The sequence below is a fragment of the Etheostoma cragini genome, chromosome 5 (genome assembly GCF_013103735.1).
Source record: "Etheostoma cragini isolate CJK2018 chromosome 5, CSU_Ecrag_1.0, whole genome shotgun sequence".
In the NCBI taxonomy this organism is placed as follows: Eukaryota; Metazoa; Chordata; class Actinopteri; order Perciformes; family Percidae; genus Etheostoma; species Etheostoma cragini.
This window is the reverse complement of record NC_048411.1, coordinates 22627336-22645432: the sequence shown is the minus strand read 5'-3', so window position 1 is coordinate 22645432 and position 18097 is coordinate 22627336. Positions and strand designations below refer to the sequence as shown.

The 18097-nt window shown below is 39.1% G+C and overlaps 4 protein-coding genes across 8 annotated transcripts in view; 2 read left to right on the top strand and 2 right to left on the bottom strand.

Moving 5' to 3' along the window:
* The window catches only part of zgc:152968 (uncharacterized protein LOC564848 homolog), a 10788-nt gene extending 5796 nt beyond the window's left edge, over nucleotides 1-4992 (bottom strand). For 2 of the 4 annotated variants that reach the window (XM_034873084.1, XM_034873086.1), the window contains exons 1-4: nucleotides 2993-3234; nucleotides 975-2512; nucleotides 800-889; nucleotides 373-619 (exon numbers count right to left, since the gene is read on the bottom strand). In XM_034873084.1, coding sequence (XP_034728975.1) covers nucleotides 373-619; nucleotides 800-889; nucleotides 975-2512; nucleotides 2993-3140 — 2023 coding nt within the window. In that variant the 5' untranslated portion in view covers nucleotides 3141-3234. Of the gene's footprint in view, nucleotides 1-372; nucleotides 620-799; nucleotides 890-974; nucleotides 2515-2992; nucleotides 3235-4785 lie in introns of those variants that run through there. The other 2 variants (XM_034873088.1, XM_034873087.1) reach the window with 2 other exon arrangements.
* On the top strand, nucleotides 3446-9074 carry poli (polymerase (DNA directed) iota). The gene is made up of 10 exons (XM_034873089.1): nucleotides 3446-3710; nucleotides 3856-3981; nucleotides 4075-4239; nucleotides 4803-4949; nucleotides 5176-5412; nucleotides 5582-5760; nucleotides 5969-6060; nucleotides 6142-6275; nucleotides 7121-7341; nucleotides 7795-9074. Exons 1-10 carry the CDS (start codon nucleotides 3617-3619, stop codon nucleotides 8572-8574), a joined length of 2175 nt encoding a protein of 724 aa, XP_034728980.1. The 5' UTR covers nucleotides 3446-3616; the 3' UTR covers nucleotides 8575-9074.
* A 335-nt stretch (nucleotides 9075-9409) lies between these two features.
* LOC117945536 (ras-related protein Rab-27B-like) lies at nucleotides 9410-15311 on the top strand. Of its 2 annotated transcripts, none has more exons than XM_034873096.1 (6): nucleotides 9410-9605; nucleotides 10382-10554; nucleotides 10653-10738; nucleotides 11657-11760; nucleotides 11948-12071; nucleotides 14177-15311. In XM_034873096.1, the coding sequence occupies exons 2-6, from the start codon at nucleotides 10402-10404 to the stop codon at nucleotides 14364-14366; spliced, it is 657 nt and encodes a 218-aa protein (XP_034728987.1). In that variant the 5' UTR covers nucleotides 9410-9605; nucleotides 10382-10401; the 3' UTR covers nucleotides 14367-15311. The 2 variants fall into 2 exon arrangements, with proteins under 2 accessions (XP_034728987.1, XP_034728988.1); XM_034873097.1 differs by having other exon boundaries at nucleotides 10347-10554.
* Nucleotides 15312-17630: 2319 nt separating this feature from the next.
* LOC117945535 (sia-alpha-2,3-Gal-beta-1,4-GlcNAc-R:alpha 2,8-sialyltransferase-like) overlaps nucleotides 17631-18097 on the bottom strand; it is a 6075-nt gene continuing 5608 nt past the window's right edge. The window contains exon 4 of the mRNA XM_034873095.1: nucleotides 17631-18097. This exon is cut by the window's right edge and continues 802 nt beyond it. The gene's annotated coding sequence lies outside the window, so the exon portion shown is untranslated.

Here is an 18097-nt window from a genome sequence, read left to right as displayed (position 1 = left end):
ATTGAGGCAGTTCTGAAGGCAAAAGGGGTCCAGCCCGTTACTAGCATGGGGTACCTAATAAAGTGGCCGGTGAGTGTATATATATATATATACACAAAATATTTGCATACAAAACACAGGAAGTAAATGCTGCTTGATCTACATAGACTGTATGTAGGTCTACAGATGTTTTACTGGTAAAATGTCAACATCACACATGAGAGAATTAATATTTTAATTGAATAAAGGCTTCAACCTTGGAATTAGATAATTAAGTAAATTGTTTCTTAATTTTCCTTTTGTTTTGTGACACTATTTGATGTTCATTTTAACTAATCTTTCTTAAAGAATGACCCTAATAAATCTTATCCCCAACAGATAACAGATGCTTACTATTTTGCACAGGAGCAGGCTGCAGGTTTTCAGGGCTTTGGGTTAAAGGAAAAGGTGCAGTCTGGGTGTCTGGCTTCCGCTGACAGGAGGAAAGAAAAGCCTGACCACCTTTAACTGAAGCAGTTAACATGGAGGCTCCCTGCTGTACCTGCTGGATCTTGGGGGTGATGGAGGGCTGGGAGGCAAACCCTGACACACGTAAAGGAACAAGCACCTGGGGCTGGGGTCTGCTATTAGCTACTGGCTGCTGAAAGGAACAGGAAAAAGAAAAAAGTGAAATGCTTAAAATGATCTCATGAGGATTCGTAAAATGTTATTCTCAAGAGGGTAGTGCCCAGAGGAAAAAGGTCATTCTGAAATATTCGTTTTATATTTAGTGCTTCCCCATATATGAATATGGAGACTTAAGATTAGTCATTTCATGTACCTCTGTATGTTTGGCTTCATGAGCCACTCTCTTCTTTATAGGCAATGCTTGGGGTTTAACACTGGGTTTCTCTTCAGCCATAGCTCCAACCTAAAAATGACAATGAAAGGGATTAGCTCCTTAGACAGGGTCAAAGTTTTTCATCTTGGATCTGGAGTGTCTTTACCATACTTACAGACACTTCAGGCTGCTTATCATTTCCCTTATCCTCGTTAGCCTCCATGAAGATCCTGTAGCATTCCTCCATTGGGTCACTGTCAGACAGTTCCATTTCTGAATAGTTGAGTACACTTTCATCATCCGAGCTGGAACAAATGATTATAGCCTCATTTTCTGTCCCGAAAAGCTGTTCAGTTGATCCTGAAGATAATTCAGCTCTGTTGGCCAAACTTGATGCTGAATTATGCCAAGTCTGGCTACTGTCTAAAGCCGTTTCTTCTGGTGCCAGGTAGCCTACAGGTGCAGCAGCTTTAGCCTGAATCTGTCCTGGAATTTTGCTTGACATTATTTGGCTGTGCGGCAGCACTGATGGTACACATTTTGTGGAAGACCACTGATTACTAACCCTGTTCTGAGTTGGCTGTTCTCCTGTCAGGGCTTGCTTGGTGTGCTGTCTGCATGGCAAGTCTGAGTTAGCAATTGGAGCTTTATAAAAAAGTGAATTTGATGGTGGAAAATTATGTGGCTGCTGTGGATTCATTTTCTTAACACAATGTGTCAGCTCACACTGAGGCAATTCCACCTGAAACACATTTTCTTCCTTTTCCCCCACCAGATTGCTCCAGTTTTGATCTTGCAGGTCTGTGGTGGCAGGAGGACTTGTAGGTGTCTGCAATGTTTCTGTAGCATGAAAGTGAGTCATTTTCTGACTTTCACTTTGCAAGTCTTCTAAACAGCCAGTTAAATTAACTACACTTCCATCAACCGATATATTTTCACATTCTTTGTTTTCATAAAGATTTGATGGACTGTGATTGTTTTCAGCACTGCAATTACTATAAACCCTATTGCCTTCCATCACTGATGTAGGTTGATATGTTACCTTGCACGCTTCTGTATTTAGATGTGAAATAGGTGTTTGGACCTCCTCCGATTCCTCAACCATAGCTACATGGAGGGATTTGCCACCAACAGAATAAACCGGTTTCTGAACTCTTGCTCTCTTTTTGTCAGGCGAGGGCGGAATGTCAATAATCAGGACGCAGTCTTCATTGGAGTCATCAAATGGCTCTGGAGATGGTGATCTGGAAACCGGCGACTGACATGCGACTGGCTTCTTTTGGTCACAAGGTACAGCGTTAATTGTTTGTTTCGAACCCGGTCCATTTCTCACTTTTTGCTCTTTACCTGATGAGCTATAAGACCGTAAGCCAGCAGAAAAGTTGGACAGGGGGTCATACTCCAAGTCAGTCCTTGGTTTTGAGTTGTCAACCACATACTTCCTTGCTCGGGAGAATGTTTTATTTGAGTCTGTGCATGAAGACAGCCCATAAGAACCTATGTCTACATGTTTATCTGCAGTCTCAGACTTGGAAACAGAGAAATTAGGCATAGTGTTTATGCTCTCTGCCTGTACAGTCTGGTAGCGTGACAGTCGTCTTTGCTCCTGCTCCACCTCATGCCTTACAGTTTCAATTTCCTTGTTGATCCGCTCCAGCTCCTGGAGGCCGTCTTCTCTGGTCTCATTGTTCACTGGATAGACATTTTGCAGTCCTATACAAACACAATACGATATAGGACTTATTAGCATTATGGTGCAAAATAATACAGGGTAAAATTTAGTAAAATATAAATAAGATGCTGGGAGTGCTGGTGATGTGACCTGTACTGTAGCTGTGTAGAATCAACATCTCTACACAACCATAATTTGTGTTTCAGAACACATTTAAGCACCTGAATTAAGAATTTGTTTATGTCCATAAGACCGTTTAAAAACAAGCTAACAGACCAACAAATGTGCCTCATTTTAAGACTACATAACTTAACATTACAAGGATGAGGACACTTATTTGAATGCAAAAGAAACGTCAGGAAGGCAAGAAATTTAGTACAAATGTGATTGCTTCATCTTCAATCTTGTTCAAAAAGTTTGAAATTGATTTAACCAACTTTATTCATGAATTACTTTGTATATTCAATTGCAAACTTTTAGGCTAAAGACACAAAGCTAAGGAACACCTGAAAAACACTAACCTGCAACAACTATCGATGGTTTATACGAGGCACCAAACGTATCCCGCAATTCTGTGGCATGTTTGTACAAACAGTGAGGCCGCTCACAATGCCCACGTTTTGAAAAAGGACAATGTATACAAGCAAAGAGGCCAGACGAGGGAAACATCAGGAAAAACGCCACTTTTCAAAATACGCAAAAACCGTTTCGTTTGATTAATTAACCGTCGTACAACAGGTTGAGCCTCGGAGGCTGCAAATGAAACGCTCGTGATGTCAGCTTCGCTTATATAGGCTCTGTTCAGGTTGCAAGCGGTCGCGAGACGACAATGAAGTCAACTAAAACAAATTTTAAAAATGTGTCCCTGAATATGTAACTTTTTCAAGCTTTTCTGGAGATGAAAGTAGTTTAATCACCGAAAAAAACAATAATATTAAAACTAACGAGAGTTGACAGAAGTCCATTGTGTCGCCGTAGCTAATCCCTCCGCGCCGGCAGATGGCGCCGCTGCATCAAACGGAAGTGGGACCTACACGAGGATAGGACAGCTAGTGATTCACTGTCCATATCGTAGTCACAACAATACCAGTCTAAAATTGGATAGATCAAAATCTATAAAACACTTACAATTTGCGTTGTTTGAAATGGCTAACAGCGAGGATGAGATGGAAGAGGATGACACCGAATGGAAGAACAGTTTCGTGGATTCAATCTCACTCAGCCCCGCTGCTGTTTCTGGTAAAGGATGAAGACAGGGATAGGCTTTGGATAACTTTACAGTTTGGACAGTTTTTCTGGCTTTTGGACATTCAAATAGAAACACGGCTCTGTCTAACACCGTGTCATATGGTAATTAATGTATGTAAATGATCTCTTGTTTTAGGTCCAAGCCTCAATAAGACATCCGGAACAACACCTGCACACAGAGTCATTCTGCATTTTGACCTGGATTGCTTTTATGCTCAGGTTGAAATGATCAGAAACCCAGCCCTCAGAGAAGTCCCTTTAGGTAAACTGATTTAATACAAAATATCCTCTGTGGAGGAGGAATAAAAGGTGAAAGAATACTCTTATGGTTCAATAATGTTTCTCAAATCATCAGGTATTCAGCAGAAATACATCATAGTCACATGTAACTATGTGGCAAGAGATCAGGGTGTCACCAAGCTGATGTCTGTGACTGATGCTAAGGAGAGATGTCCTCAGCTGGTGCTGGTTAAAGGAGAAGACCTGACACACTACAGAGAAATGTCCTATAAGCTGACAGGTATGCAGGATGCTCGGTAAATAGAGCTGTATTCTCATACAAACTGTACAGTATTTAGAAAAGGATTTATCATTTAGTAAAAATCCACAGTAAACACCCTCAATAAAAAGATGTTACCAATAAATCTCTTCTCACAATCTGATCTCTTATATGTGTGCCAATTTACTGTTTGGTAGTAACAGAGAATACTTTAGGAAGCTTTAAAACATCCATACAAAACAACAAATGTATCAGGTTTTGGTATCAGTCTCTCAGAAATAGTGCCAGAGATTCTGTCTAGACACTAACAGTAACTTTTAGAAGTCAGAATGCAATTCAAAAACAAGACATTTTGTAAGTGAGAAAACATGTGAGTATCATTTTCAACAAAAAAATTCTCACTGTCTTGCTGCGCTATTACTATTACTGTTTTTAATGTCCCCATACACATTATAGCTCACAGATTAGTGCAACAAGTTCACTCTATTCTCTGATAGCTATTAAAAACTATTTGGCAAAATATTATCCTGTATATTTTATGTTTCTTTGCTCCTCTTTCTTTACATTTTTGTGTCATCATTTAGAGCTGCTGATGTCCTACTGTCCACTGGTAGAGAGGCTTGGATTTGATGAAAACTTTGTGGACATTACACATATGGTAGAAAGAAGGCTTGCACGGACGCCAGAGTCTAACAACCTTTCGTTCAAAGGACATATCTACAACCATTTAAGTAAGTCACACCTGTTGTTCTGGTGTATTTCTGTACATTGATGTACATCTGGCCCATGGTAACCAGGAAATGAGATATGAAACAAGCCAAGAAGCTGCCACTTGTAAAATATTTGCATTGCACTCTCAGTTTCCCACCACAGGAAACGTTAACTTATTGGATTCTCTTAAAGAACGTTAGTTTTACACAACCACAGGTACATTTCTGTTTTTCTTTTCCTGCCCAGGTGCAAATGTCAAACCCAGTGATCATCCGAGGTTGGCTTTAGGTTCACACATTGCAGCAGAGCTGAGAGAAGTTATCCACAGCAAACTGGGTCTGACTGGCTGCGCAGGCATTGCCACAAACAAGCTACTGGCCAAACTAGTGTCGGGCACCTTCAAACCCAATCAGCAAACCACCCTTCTGCCAGAGAACGTCAGTGACATCATGGGCTGTCTGAGCAGTGTCCGCAAAGTACCAGGTATAAATGTTTACCTCAGCTTATGTGTAACTTTGTTGCACTTACCACTTTTGTGTGCAGTATTGCTTTAATGTTTTTCAATTGAAAGCTCTTTAATGTGTTTTTGACCCATGTCACTTGTATAAAGTATCCCTGACAATACAATCGTTGTCCCATCATGTATGTTTAGGAGTGGGTCACCAAACTGCTAAGAGACTTCAAGCCCTAGGATTGGTCAGCGTGAAAGACCTTCAGCTCTTCCCATTGAATGACTTGATTAGAGAGTTTGGAGTTCCCAGCGCTCAGCGCCTAAAGAATCTGGCCCTTGGTGTTGATGACTCACCTGTTGTCCTTTCTGGGGCCCCTCAGGTAGGCTAGGATATCCCGGAAATGACCTGTGTCTTCTAAGCTCAAAGTTGTTATGATAGAAGTAATTGTCGACTCGCTCGTACAGGTCTGCACACTCATACACATTGCTGACATTGTAATTTTGAGTTCTTAATTACTTTCCCTTCTGATGAAAACATGTTCTATTTTACCATATATTTCCTTAATTAGTATCCTCTTCATGTTTCAGTCTCTCAGTGACGAAGACTCCTTTAAGAAAATGTCATCAACTACAGAAGTTTTGGAAAAGATTCAAGAACTCCTGAGAAGTCTGGTGGAGAGGTGAGATACTTGTCATTGTAGTCTTTTATGCTCGACTCGTGGCCACTGAATCTAACCTCTTATCATCTGTTTGTAAACTAGGATGTACAAAGATGGCAGGCAGCCTCAAACCTTCCGGCTGACCATCCGTAGATACTCAGCGACCAACAAGTGGTTCAGTCGAGAAAGCCGGCAGTGTCCAATCCCCAACCACATAGGACAGAAGATCTCCTCTGGTAAGCTCAACATGGCATATGTAGACACTTTATGAGGGTTTCCACCAGGGATGTAATGATTACCGTTGTAACATTAAACCACAATAAAAATCTTCACATTTCATTTAAAATATCATTATTATCACAGTGGATTACCATGGTGCCAAAACCGTGTGTTTAATCCTTCCCAGCTTCATCCGAGTCTCCTGAAGTTGCCGCGCAGGCGCAGTGTGTAGTCCACAATGTGTGTTTCTTGAAGTTGGAATCATGGTGGAAGGAGATGATGACAGCGCTTAGGAATCTTGGGCTAAGAGGACTAAGTCAGAAGCATGGGCATATTTTGGTTATAAGAATGCCAAAGGACAGTTGATTTGAAGATAGTCATGTCTGCAGAACGTGCAGGAAAAAAGTCGCTGCTAAAGGCACTGAACACACTTTTTAATACCTTCATGATACCAAAAACTGTGATAATTATGCTCACTATAACCTAGAGGTTACATTATCATATCGTTAAATCCCTAGTTTCCACTCACCGTAAAAATGCTTGAGTGTATTTGGCCCTTAGCACTGGTTGCCATGAATGTACTTGGTTGTTTTCAGTTGAATACAGCACTCAATTACATTATCTTTATGCCTCAATACTATGGAGTTCACTCTATCCTCAAAGGGTTTAAACATTAGCTAGATTGTGCACCATGATTTGTTGGCTTTTAAATGCCATAAGTGCAACAATATTGTCTGCTGAAGTCAAACTTTAACTCACACAACATGCCAATTTTGACTCATTACATTAGGCAACACCTTTAAAAGCTGTTCTGCTCTCCGAAAGTGCCATTAATGTGTTTCTTTCTGTTATTTGTCTATAGACAGCAGTGATGACACTGTGGTCCAGCTGGCCTCGTTGGCTATGAAGCTCTTCCACAAGATGGTGGACAGCAGCGCTGCCTTCCACCTCACCCTCATTAACGTTTGCTTCAGTAACCTGCAGAGCAAAGGAGCTGCGGTCAGCGGAAAGGGCTCCATTAAATCTTTTTTCACACACAGCACGTCTGCCAGAAAAACACAAATCTTCTCATCACAACACCAGGTAGCGCAGTGAAGTAATCCATTATTATCTGGCTTGCCTCGTTATTACTGTTCAGATAATGGTATCTTCATTTTCACCAGGGCATCTGCAGGAAAGTGGAAAGATTTTAAGATGTACTGAATTCAGGTTCCTTTTTATTATCGCGGTATTGCAGTACATTAAAGTAGAACCAGTAAAAAGGAAATTAACTATTTTTAATTGACTTTCGATGGAATGATCAAGAAACAGTTAAATAGCAATTTATGCTGTATTAAAAATGTCTTAAAATGTCTTAAATTAAACATGTTGAATCCTGCAGAAGCCCTGCTTTATGCTTACTCAATGCTGAAGAGATTTTATTCCTTCGCACTGTGTTATGTGATGCCTACAGGATTTTCTCTTCTTAGAAATAGTGTGTTAGTACTCTGAATTTCCTGAAAGTGTCTGTCCCCCTTCTCCTTTATTCTCCAATAGGATGAATCCTCTCAGAGTGGCGATACTAACTGCATGGATCATCAGTTCAGCACGCCATGTTTTATTACTGAGCCTACCTCACAAAAGACAGTAACCACAAAAAGCCCTCATAGCTCGGAGGCAGCATTACATGGGTTTAAAAGAAAACAGAGCCCTGTTGTTGCTGTAGAAGACCCTTTGCTTCAGAGAGTATCCTGCAGCACAGCGAGGTCAGACCCTGGAGCAACAAATATCGCACACCGGTTGCCCCCGAATGTTGACCCCGAAGTGTTCTGGCTTCTCCCTGAAGAAATCCAGAAGGAGTTGTTATCTCCTGCCTCTGCAAACCCTTTACCTGGCACTTCATCAAGTTCATCTGCAGTCAATGCCCCTTACATAACAAAAAACAAGTCGCCACAGTCATTTGCAGACTCGCAAACAATTAAAGACATAAAAGAAGCTGCAGAAAAATTGGTTCCATCTAACAGGCCAACCACTGTAAATCCCCACAGGCCTGAAGGCACATACGTATTTCCAGAAGAAAACGTCATGGAAGAAGGGAGACCGTCATTCCCCCAGTCTTCTGACTGTGAGTTCCCAGGAAATGTGGACCCTAAGGTGTTTTCTGAGCTTCCGCTGGACGTTCAGAGGGAGTTGATGTCTGAATGGAAGCAACAGAAGCCTATCCTGAAGACGGCCTCATCCAGGAAACCAGGGAGAAGCTTGATGACCAAAGACAGAAAGGCTGCAGGAAAAGGCAGCCATGCAAACAGTCTGTTCAAGTATTTCAAACCCAGTTAGAGAGGGACACATAACTTCTGCTTAAGGTAATTTATGATGAAAACAAACTCTTATTTGGTTGTTATGTTATTTATCTTAAAGACCTTTTCAGTTGTTATCGTAATATATATATACACGGAGTAAACAAAATAAAAGAAACATTCAACAGTATTCTATGATGTCTCTTTAGCAAGAAACAGTTTGGTTAGGGTTTTTGCTGACACTACTGTAAATCCAACTAAAAAAGACAGCTACACAGATATGTAGGACTGATTTCTGGAAAAAACTATTAAGGGAATTTGTCATCAATTACTGGTAACGTTTGATTAGCATCTCTGACAATCCCAAATAGTACAGAACAAAAAAATGTAAGCTTGACCAAGTTGATCTTTATTTCAAGTTGTTTGGTAAGATGTTTCTGTTTTTTTGCCCAGCCCTATTTGTCACTGTTAATATGTATATTAGTTGCTGTTTTGGAAATAAGAATATATTGTTTATAAAACTTAATAATGATTTAAAAACTGTACTGTACAAACTGCTTGGGTTTTCTGTGACTTGGACATAATGTGTGAAATCCCCTTTTTCCTGAAGTGACCATATTATGTTACAATGTCCATTTGTAAACAAAGCTAAAACTAAATTCTAAAATCTTTAGGGGGCCTTAATTAAGTCTCTCGCTTTCAGGTTTATTGTTTTCATATTGTTTTCACTTTGGTGAGAGAAGCAGGATTACTTTTCTTAGCCTCAAGAAGTAAAGCCCCTGACCCTTGGTTGGACGATTTTCCCTGAAATCCACAGAGGATCACATTATTTGTTGACATCAAGTTTTCAAAGAGCCTTTTTTTCCCTTATGTAAAATACCGGAAAACACAAGGTCTGTAAGCACAGCCCCACTTGGTTGTTGCTGGCTCGAAACTCCTCCTTGGATCACATGTAAGAAGGGGGGGGAAGGTTCAGGATGTGCCATCGCATCATGATAGCGATTATCTTATTCAATCAGGACGAGTTGAGCGACATCTGAATGGGCGTTGGCACTTCCTGCAGATAGACTGGTAAGATAAATATTACTTTTTGTTGTCATTTTAAGGGACCTGTGAAACTGTCAGTTGGTATTTGAGGAAATCACCAACATACTTTTTGAATGGTGTTTTGTCAAATCAGGACAGAAACTGCTGCAGGTTAAAGGATTTGTAACTCAGCGTCTCCTCACTCTGTTGATTGCAAAAAATCTAATACCATTAGTCATGCACTTGGGAAATGACTCTAGATTTAATGGTAGTATCCCTTGTACTGTCACTGCTGTGGTGCAGGAATCTGAGTTGACCATACATTTTTCCTGAATGCACCCTGGAATTGTGGATATGCTAAAGAAAACAAATAGTTGTGTTCAGGTTTGTTTTGGCCCATGGGACATCTCAACCATCTCTTGCATAATCAAATCGGATTTTGTGTCATGCAGTGTTGAGCTGTCTGCCATGTCCATAGTTAATATAAAGAGGTCTGTCTTCCAAATAGGCTCTGTTTTTCACTCAGCAAAGTGTGAACACACTGGCAAGACATTTGACTGCTCATGTGGAAGCCAACTCTAGTCATGTGCTACCCCCTCTCAGATCAAAGCCTAATGAGTTGGGAGTTATGACGTCCCAATAAGTCTACGTGATGGTTATGGTCCTGCGCCCTCAAACTGCAGCTTAGGTGGAACTATTTCACCTTTCTTTTCTAGTTTGCTCACCCTTTAAATGTTGTGAACGTGCAAGCTTTCTCTAAACTCTTATGGTTCATTATCAAAACAGCATAGCAGTGTACTGTGAGTTCCACTCTGTGGCAGGTTGAGCACTTAGCTGCACAATGGCTGACCAGGACTATGACTATCTGATCAAGCTGCTGGCACTCGGCGACTCAGGGGTGGGAAAGACCACCTACCTCTACAGGTACACCGACAACCAGTTTAACCGCAAGTTCACAACAACAGTGGGCATCGACTTCAGAGAAAAGAGAGTGGTAAGTGATGCTATGTTTAGGTGCACACATACAAGGATAATTCTTAACTCAAAATATATGGAACCCAGTTAAGAGGTTTGTTCTCTGGTTGGGTTCAGATGTATACAGGAAAAGGTGCTGATGGAGAAACTGAGAGAAACTTCAAAATCCACCTTCAGCTTTGGGACACAGCAGGACAAGAGAGGTAAAACTAGCATTGATTTTCAGAATAGACTTAACATTTAGACATGTTAATTTAAAACCCCAAATTTCTGGCTTTTGCGATTTCTAGTGGTAATCCCAAAACGGAAATTTACGCTGTTGCACCCTACCACCAATATATCCAAACTTGGGGACACTGAGAATAAATAGTGTCTGAAAGCAAGTTACTTATTGAACGACAGTGGCACAGTGGCTCCATTACCTTATCTCACGTTATGGCTCCGTAGCAGGCGTTTTTGGAAAAATAGGCTAACGATTGAGTTATGACCACGTGACTTTCTTTTGCATAGTATATAAATTACCGGAGTCAGGAGAAGCTTGCAGGCAGTTTTGACTAACATTAGCTGTTGAAGTTTAATTATTAATGTTAACTAGCATTTTAGTTAACAATAATTAACCTGTGGCAATGTTATCTCATTACATATGCCAACGCTCTCCGTCTCTGCAAGAAACACATTGATTGAGATTTCTCTTGGCACAGCTACCAGAAGACTTATACTTTCAGAATGGTTGCTCACTTCACATCTATGTCGGCAAGCTCAATTTGAGGCTGTGCAGTAACGCTCAGCCATAACCAGAAAAGTGCTTCTTATAGACTTCAGTGGACGTCTACGGCGGGGCTTTGTCCATTTATTAACTGTCTATGGTACCAAATTGCATGGCAATCCATTTAAAGGTTGCTAAGACATTTCACTTAAAACCACAAATCTCAACGTCATGGAAGCAATAGAAGAAAGGTTTCTTGGTCATCAAAGTCTGTAGGATTCATCTTCTAAGGAACATAAATGCCTATATACATTTTCATGACAATCCATCCAACAATTGCCAAGATAATTTTTTATGAGTCTAGACTAAATCTACATATGGGCGCATTATCATGGAAAACAAATCTGTTTTTCAGGTTCCGCAGCCTCACCACAGCTTTCTTCAGAGATGCCATGGGCTTCCTGCTGATGTTTGACTTGACCAATCAGCAAAGTTTCCTCAACGTCAGGAACTGGATGAGTATGTGTCATTTCAGCAGCATTGCTCTGCTTCGGATCAACACTAGATCAATGCTCTCTCTTGTTGCCACTAAAATTGATGCAAAAGTTGAGAGAGTTGAGAAACTCAGCTAAAAGAGTTTAAAGTTTGTCCATGCATGTCTATTTGCATTACATGGGTTTAAATGACTTCCTCTGTATTGGTTCAGGTCAGCTACAGGCCAACGCCTACTGTGATAGTCCAGACATCGTGTTGGTGGGTACCAAGGCAGACCTCCGTGATGTGAGGGATGTTAACAGTAGACAGGCCAGAGATCTGGCAGACAGATATGGGTAAGGCTTCACAAACTATAGGACGTACCAAAGTACAAAGTACTACTGTTTGTTAGTTATAGCACATGTTAATGGCGGTTTGTGAGGCTGTGTGAAGGGCACGTGTAGTTTGCATTTTCCTCTTTATCTCTTTGGGAGCCCTCTGTAAGGTTGTTTTGCAGCACAAGAAAACAGTTAATCAGGCTCTGTGTATTGGAAAACATGAATCAAATTTAAAGCAGTGGTAGATTTTGAGCCACTTTACACACAACACCTGGTTTGCTACTTATTCCGTACTTGGGGGCCAAAAAACAATATAATTTTATAAGGGGGGATTTAAGGCTCACTCATTAATTTTGAATGTACATAAACAGTACATGAGTGTTTGATTTTACATATTCACACACATTATAGAAGAGTTTGAGTTCCTGATAAAAACAGACTTTGTTTCTTAACTAAATCAGAATTGTTAAATTGTCCATTTTTACAGTTCAGTGTTGTTTACACATTCTATCATTTAATAAAATCCTTTAACTTTGTCAGTAACTAATAACCTAAATTTAGATGGTGTGGAGTCTATTGTACTAAAACCCGTCAATCAGTGTGAATGTAGAGTTGCAAAGATATCGTTGATCGATTTTCTTTAATAATAATAATTGCTGTTTTGATAATTGCTAAACTTCTTTAAGTATAAAGTATAACAGAAATACCCCTACATTTTTTCAGCAGATGTTCTTAGTCTCCTCTAATATTATAGTAAATATAATTGTTTTATTTACTGTTTTTTGGACCAGTTGAATTAATAATCCATTTATCAAGAAAATAATTAAGATCACATAGTGTGGCTTTAACTAGTCTGGTTTGGTTAGTTTCAACTTTTTTATGTTGATTTACCTTGTGTTTGTCACATGTTTTCATAATATTTTAGACTTTTTTCTCCATGAAGTGAAAATGAATACATATATTGTTTTTACAATATTTTCATGACCAAGCACTACAGTAGGTTTGCCTTGACTTTTGCTTGCTTTTTCACCAGTCCACAACAGGGTGGTGCTAGTGAGATGTTTCCCAACTGTGCGTCAGGTTTTTTTTCTCAGCCAAATACTGATTAGTTGTAGCTCTTCAGGCGAGAAAAAAACTTTTGTTTGCACTGCTTAGGACTAATAGACATAGGCAAACTGTGACCAAGGTTAAAGTAAATTCTACTCTTTTAGTAGTCAAACGGTTGTAAACTATCGATTTAGCAGCATCACAAACTAAATGTTAGCTTATGTTTTATCCATGCCAAGGCAAGACAACCGTATTTATATAGCACATTTTAGCAGCAAGGTAATTCAAAATGCTTTACATAAAACTTTAAAAAGCAATTAAAAACATTCACTAAAGAAAATAGAAAAGCACATTAATTGCTTTATAGTAGTACAATTTTAAAATTGAGTCTTTTCACAGAAAGACAGTGTATAACCTCAGAACGGGAGTGGTAGAATCCACTGTCTTGGTCTTACTGAGGACTCAAGCAGCAGCGTTCTGAATCAGCGACTGTCTTGGTGACTTTTTAGGGAGAACTTTCAAGACACTGTTACAGTATTCAAGTCTACTGAAGATGAAAGAAAGTTTTTCCAAATCCTGCTGAGACATAAGTCCTTAGTATACTCTCACAGTGTACGCTGACTTTGTAATTGTCTTCATGTGGCTGTTGAAATTCAGGTCTGAGTCCATGACTTCTTTTTTGGGGGGGTATTTCAAATTGCCAATTGAAGTTGAGCGCTAACTATTAAGCTTTACTCTTTGCCTTCAAAAACAACCAGAACTTTCTTCAATTAACAATAATAACAATGTATACTTTATTAATCCCGCAAGGGGGAATTTCAATTCATACTCTCTTGTTATTACACACCAGCTACCAGTCTATCACAATACTTTGGTCAAACCCAATTCCCTACTGACTGAGCTACTACCACCACAATTAAACAAAATAAAGAAAGTTCAGGCACATCCAATCATCGATTTGTTCCATGCACTCACTATTATACCAGAGTCCCCCTGGTGATCAGGCAGCGTAAACGTGTTTGTTGTCTGCATCAGAGCCAATGGAAGCATGCATCTCCTCTCTCCGTTCTCGTCAGAATCCCCTACTTTGAGACGAGTGCGGTGACGGGTGTCGATGTGGACCAGGCAGTGACCACCCTGCTTGACCTGGTGATGAAGAGGATGGAGCAGAACACCCACGGAGGCCAAAGCTCTGAACCCAACGGCAGCCTCGTCGTCAGCAGTGAAGTGGAGGAAGCTCCTGTCAGGAGGAGGTGTGCCTGCTGATGTCACCACCAGCAGCCACTCTTTTCACGTTTGCTCTAAATAACGCTGCATTTTTACAATGCTACTGTTTTCTGGAAGTGGACTAGGGTGCCTGCTAGGTGAGAGGACCAATTGCAATCTTAAATATTTAAAATATTACCCATAATTGGGAGGGAATCTGGCCCAATATTGTAATTACAGTGTGCATTCTTCTCTTGACATTTGCTGTCTGTGATGTTATTTACTCTCAGCTGCACTGTAAGAAGTGAGAAAGAGGTGATAGAAGGGTACAAGAATTCAAAAATGTATATAGTAAGTGAATACAGTTATTGTTGTAAAGACAAAGACAAAATTGGTTATGATTCAGCAAAAAACGAGTCAATTATCATCTTTAAATGGGTTATATCCGAGAAAAATACAGTTTTTATTTTACACATTGAGGCATTGATGGAAAGAATATGCAGGCACATAACATATATTTACCATGGACTATAATCAAAAAAACATTTAAGACATGGTTATATTTCTCATGTGGATGATAATTTTTGTTAGAACAACCAAGATAGCAAAGTCACCTACATGATTCAGGACTTTTTTACGACATGTACATAAGCAGCCAAGCTTTTTAATGCATTATGGAACAAAGTTGCCATGCAGATCAAACACAAGTACAAGAATGTTAAAGGGTTGTTGGAACAAATCCTGTATAGTGCTGCATTTGGAATAAATAAACATGTTATGTTTACGTTTAGGTTATGTAATGCACAAAAAGTCATACTGTAATTCTGACTGGAAATACAATCCTCACAGATTTTGTTAGCATCCTTATTGTTTATACACATTAATTTGGATTTCATTAAAAGAGGAATTTGCATTCATGTCAGTGGATTTATCAAACAAATCGATCTATAGGAGGACATTCATGGAGTCACAAGTAAATTTCACCACGTTACTTTGGCTGAAGCCGAAAAAAGCAAAACGTTTTAATAGGATTTTTGTGCCACAAAATGTGATATACAACATCAAATTCAACATCAAAAAAGGGATACTCCATTCCTCCATATACAATAATAGTCCTCGTTAGTTGTCATACAGCTTTCAAAATCCTGAATTAGTCTGTATCAAGCTACCATTTCTCCTTTGCACATGGTCTTTGGTGTAACTACAAAACATTCCTAAGGGACCACAGAAATTATCCTAAAATGTACACATCTATGACATCAATTAAATTGCCTAAAATTCAAACTTTTTCATCAGATATGTGATTTCATGGTGGTGAGTGCACTGTGATTTTTGAGACAAGACACAAAAGTTAACCATCTGAAATATTCATCTTGTGTAAAGGAGACTGACAAAAAGAAACGCTTTGTGTGGGACGGGAAGCCGGGAAAAGGCCTACCACGCTAAATCTAAAGGAGCACAAAAGCACACACTAGTATCTGGTAAGTATGAATGGCTGCATTGCTCTGTTTAATAAGCCGCAGCCGGAGTTGAACAAGGAGCACATTGCAGAGTCATGAGACGAGTCATGTGGCCAGCATTCAATCCCCCTCATATATCCACCAGTCTGCAGTCTGGCATTTCGGGGTGGACTGTTTTTGAGAACCCAAGGTTACTTACAATTACAAAAAATAAAGCTGGTTCATTTTTAACTTGATCTGTAGAGGTTTGGTCCCATGTGGAATACTTTAGGGTTCTTTTTGTTAGCCTTGAAACGTTTCAGACAAAGACACTGGTGATATTCTTAAGGAATACGCCATTAGGAATACACACAAATGCAAAGAACTACATTTTTACCCCACAACAATCTTCAAAAAGGTTGTATAAAACTAGCGTAAAAGATTCTTTAGTGCCTTACATGCAATGTCATTTAAATGGACCATGCTCTTCATACTAGATGCACTAAGTCATATAACATTCATTCATTTTCTGTTTTATGTCACAAATACTGGAATTAATATATGGTTAGATGCTGAATAAATAACTAACCCATTGTCAACAAAGCTCTATAGTACATACTGTATTGGTATATTTTATAATTTAAATAGTGGTAAACCTCAGGATCAGTGGTTTGTATTGAAGAAACTGTCCTAAATATTGTATTTCCTGATGTGTTTTGCCACGCTAGCGTAGCAATTTAGGTCACAAGATGGTCTGGTATTCTCTGGTCAAAAGGGGCGTGTTTTGCCCCGTTATTGGTAAGAATTGTAAAATTGTCTCTTCGTTCTTTCCATTGATCCAACAGTTTTGTTTTCTGGAGCTTGTTGCAGCTGTTCGTAAATTCAAACTTAGTTTGTTTATAAAATAAAACCTTTTTTTCCATTAAACCAACTAGTTGGTTTGCTTATACATTTCCTGTTTAGATTTAAGAGTAAAAAAAGATTTTAGTGAATTTGACAAATCTGAACTGTGTAATAATGTAAACTTGGGAGAATTTGCACTTCCACAAAAATGCCTCAAATAACAAAATGATATGCCAGTAACGTTTAATGACTGAATTACATCGGCTAAGTTAGCATAATCACATATCTGCTAATTGTGCTAAACTGCATGAATACTAACAGCTTCATGAATACTACTCGCTTAACTTATAAAATAAAAAATAATAAAAATAAATATTATAAAATATATTTAAAAGGACTGGCAGTTGTTTACCGCACTATAACCTTAACCTTTGGAAAGTAGGCTATGTTACAGTCTACATTAATAAAGCGTTTACTATCTAAGATATTTGATTTAAAGGAAAACGTTGACGATTTCGGGCGGATGGCTTTCCTGCGAAAGTTAGTTAAGGAGATCGACACAACTCTTATGTCTGTATGTTGAGTATGAAGCTGGAGCCAGCAGCCGCTTAGCTTAGCTTAGCTTTGCATATGAACTGGAAACTGAAACAGCTAGTGTGGCTCTGTCTGAAGATGACAAAAGACGGAACTCCAAAAGCTCTGAAATTAAAACTTAATATCTTGTTTGTTTAATTCGTACAAAAAAAAGCAAGTTTATTGGTGGCCGGTGCAGTGACTTCCTGACATCTTTTTATCGTCGCAAAGTTGCCAGCCCCAATTTTAAAACTAACTCGTAGTTAATTATGATGAACAAACTCCGTAATGGATTTACGAATAATCGGTGCAACCTAAGTCCCAGTTTGTAACTCTTATGTTTTGATACTACATTCGATTTACAGAACTAAGCGAGGGATTTTCTGAAAAATCAATAATCAAAAGATTGTTTAACAAAACTTAAAATGTCCCAAAAAATAACTTGTTTAAATTTTTCTCATGCTGCAAACAATAGCAACCTGGGAAACAGGTTTAAAATCTGTTTTTTTTTAATTGTGCATTGGACTAAATCTTTTTTTAAACCAGAAGAGGCTTTGAGGATTAAGAACACCTTAGTGTTGTTGAACAATATTTGGGTATTTATTGTTTCGTAATATCAAAGTTTGTGTGAGTTGAATGTAACCGCCAGCGTGGCTTTTGACTTGTCTTGTTGAAAGATATTTTTAAATGTCTTATAGTCTCCAAACCTAATGTAGGTCAATACCACTTTCTATAATTCAGCATTTTAATGACAACACACTATCCCTTGTCCATGAATGTATGGCTTATTGTTGTAATGTCAAATATTATTCAAAATATTTAAAGAATCTCAACAAAATTTGAAGTGGACAGTTACGCTGTCTACTGGTACAGTCTTGTAAACAAATACCATCTTTCGGAGCAGTGCCGATTGTCTGAGACCTCTTGGGGGGGGGG

What these genes read in the sequence shown, in the direction of transcription:
- poli (XM_034873089.1), top strand. Translation starts at nt 3,617, where the DNA reads ATGGCTAACAGCGAGGATGAGATGGAAGAGGATGACACCGAATGGAAG. An exon ending in CAGCCCCGCTGCTGTTTCTG is followed by an intron (nt 3,711 to 3,855) that starts GTAAAGGATGAA and finishes CTCTTGTTTTAG; the next exon opens with GTCCAAGCCTCAATAAGACA. An exon ending in AATGTCCTATAAGCTGACAG is followed by an intron (nt 4,240 to 4,802) that starts GTATGCAGGATG and finishes GTCATCATTTAG; the next exon opens with AGCTGCTGATGTCCTACTGT.
- LOC117945536 (XM_034873096.1), top strand. Translation starts at nt 10,402, where the DNA reads ATGGCTGACCAGGACTATGACTATCTGATCAAGCTGCTGGCACTCGGC. An exon ending in GACACAGCAGGACAAGAGAG is followed by an intron (nt 10,739 to 11,656) that starts GTAAAACTAGCA and finishes TCTGTTTTTCAG; the next exon opens with GTTCCGCAGCCTCACCACAG. An exon ending in CAACGTCAGGAACTGGATGA is followed by an intron (nt 11,761 to 11,947) that starts GTATGTGTCATT and finishes GTATTGGTTCAG; the next exon opens with GTCAGCTACAGGCCAACGCC.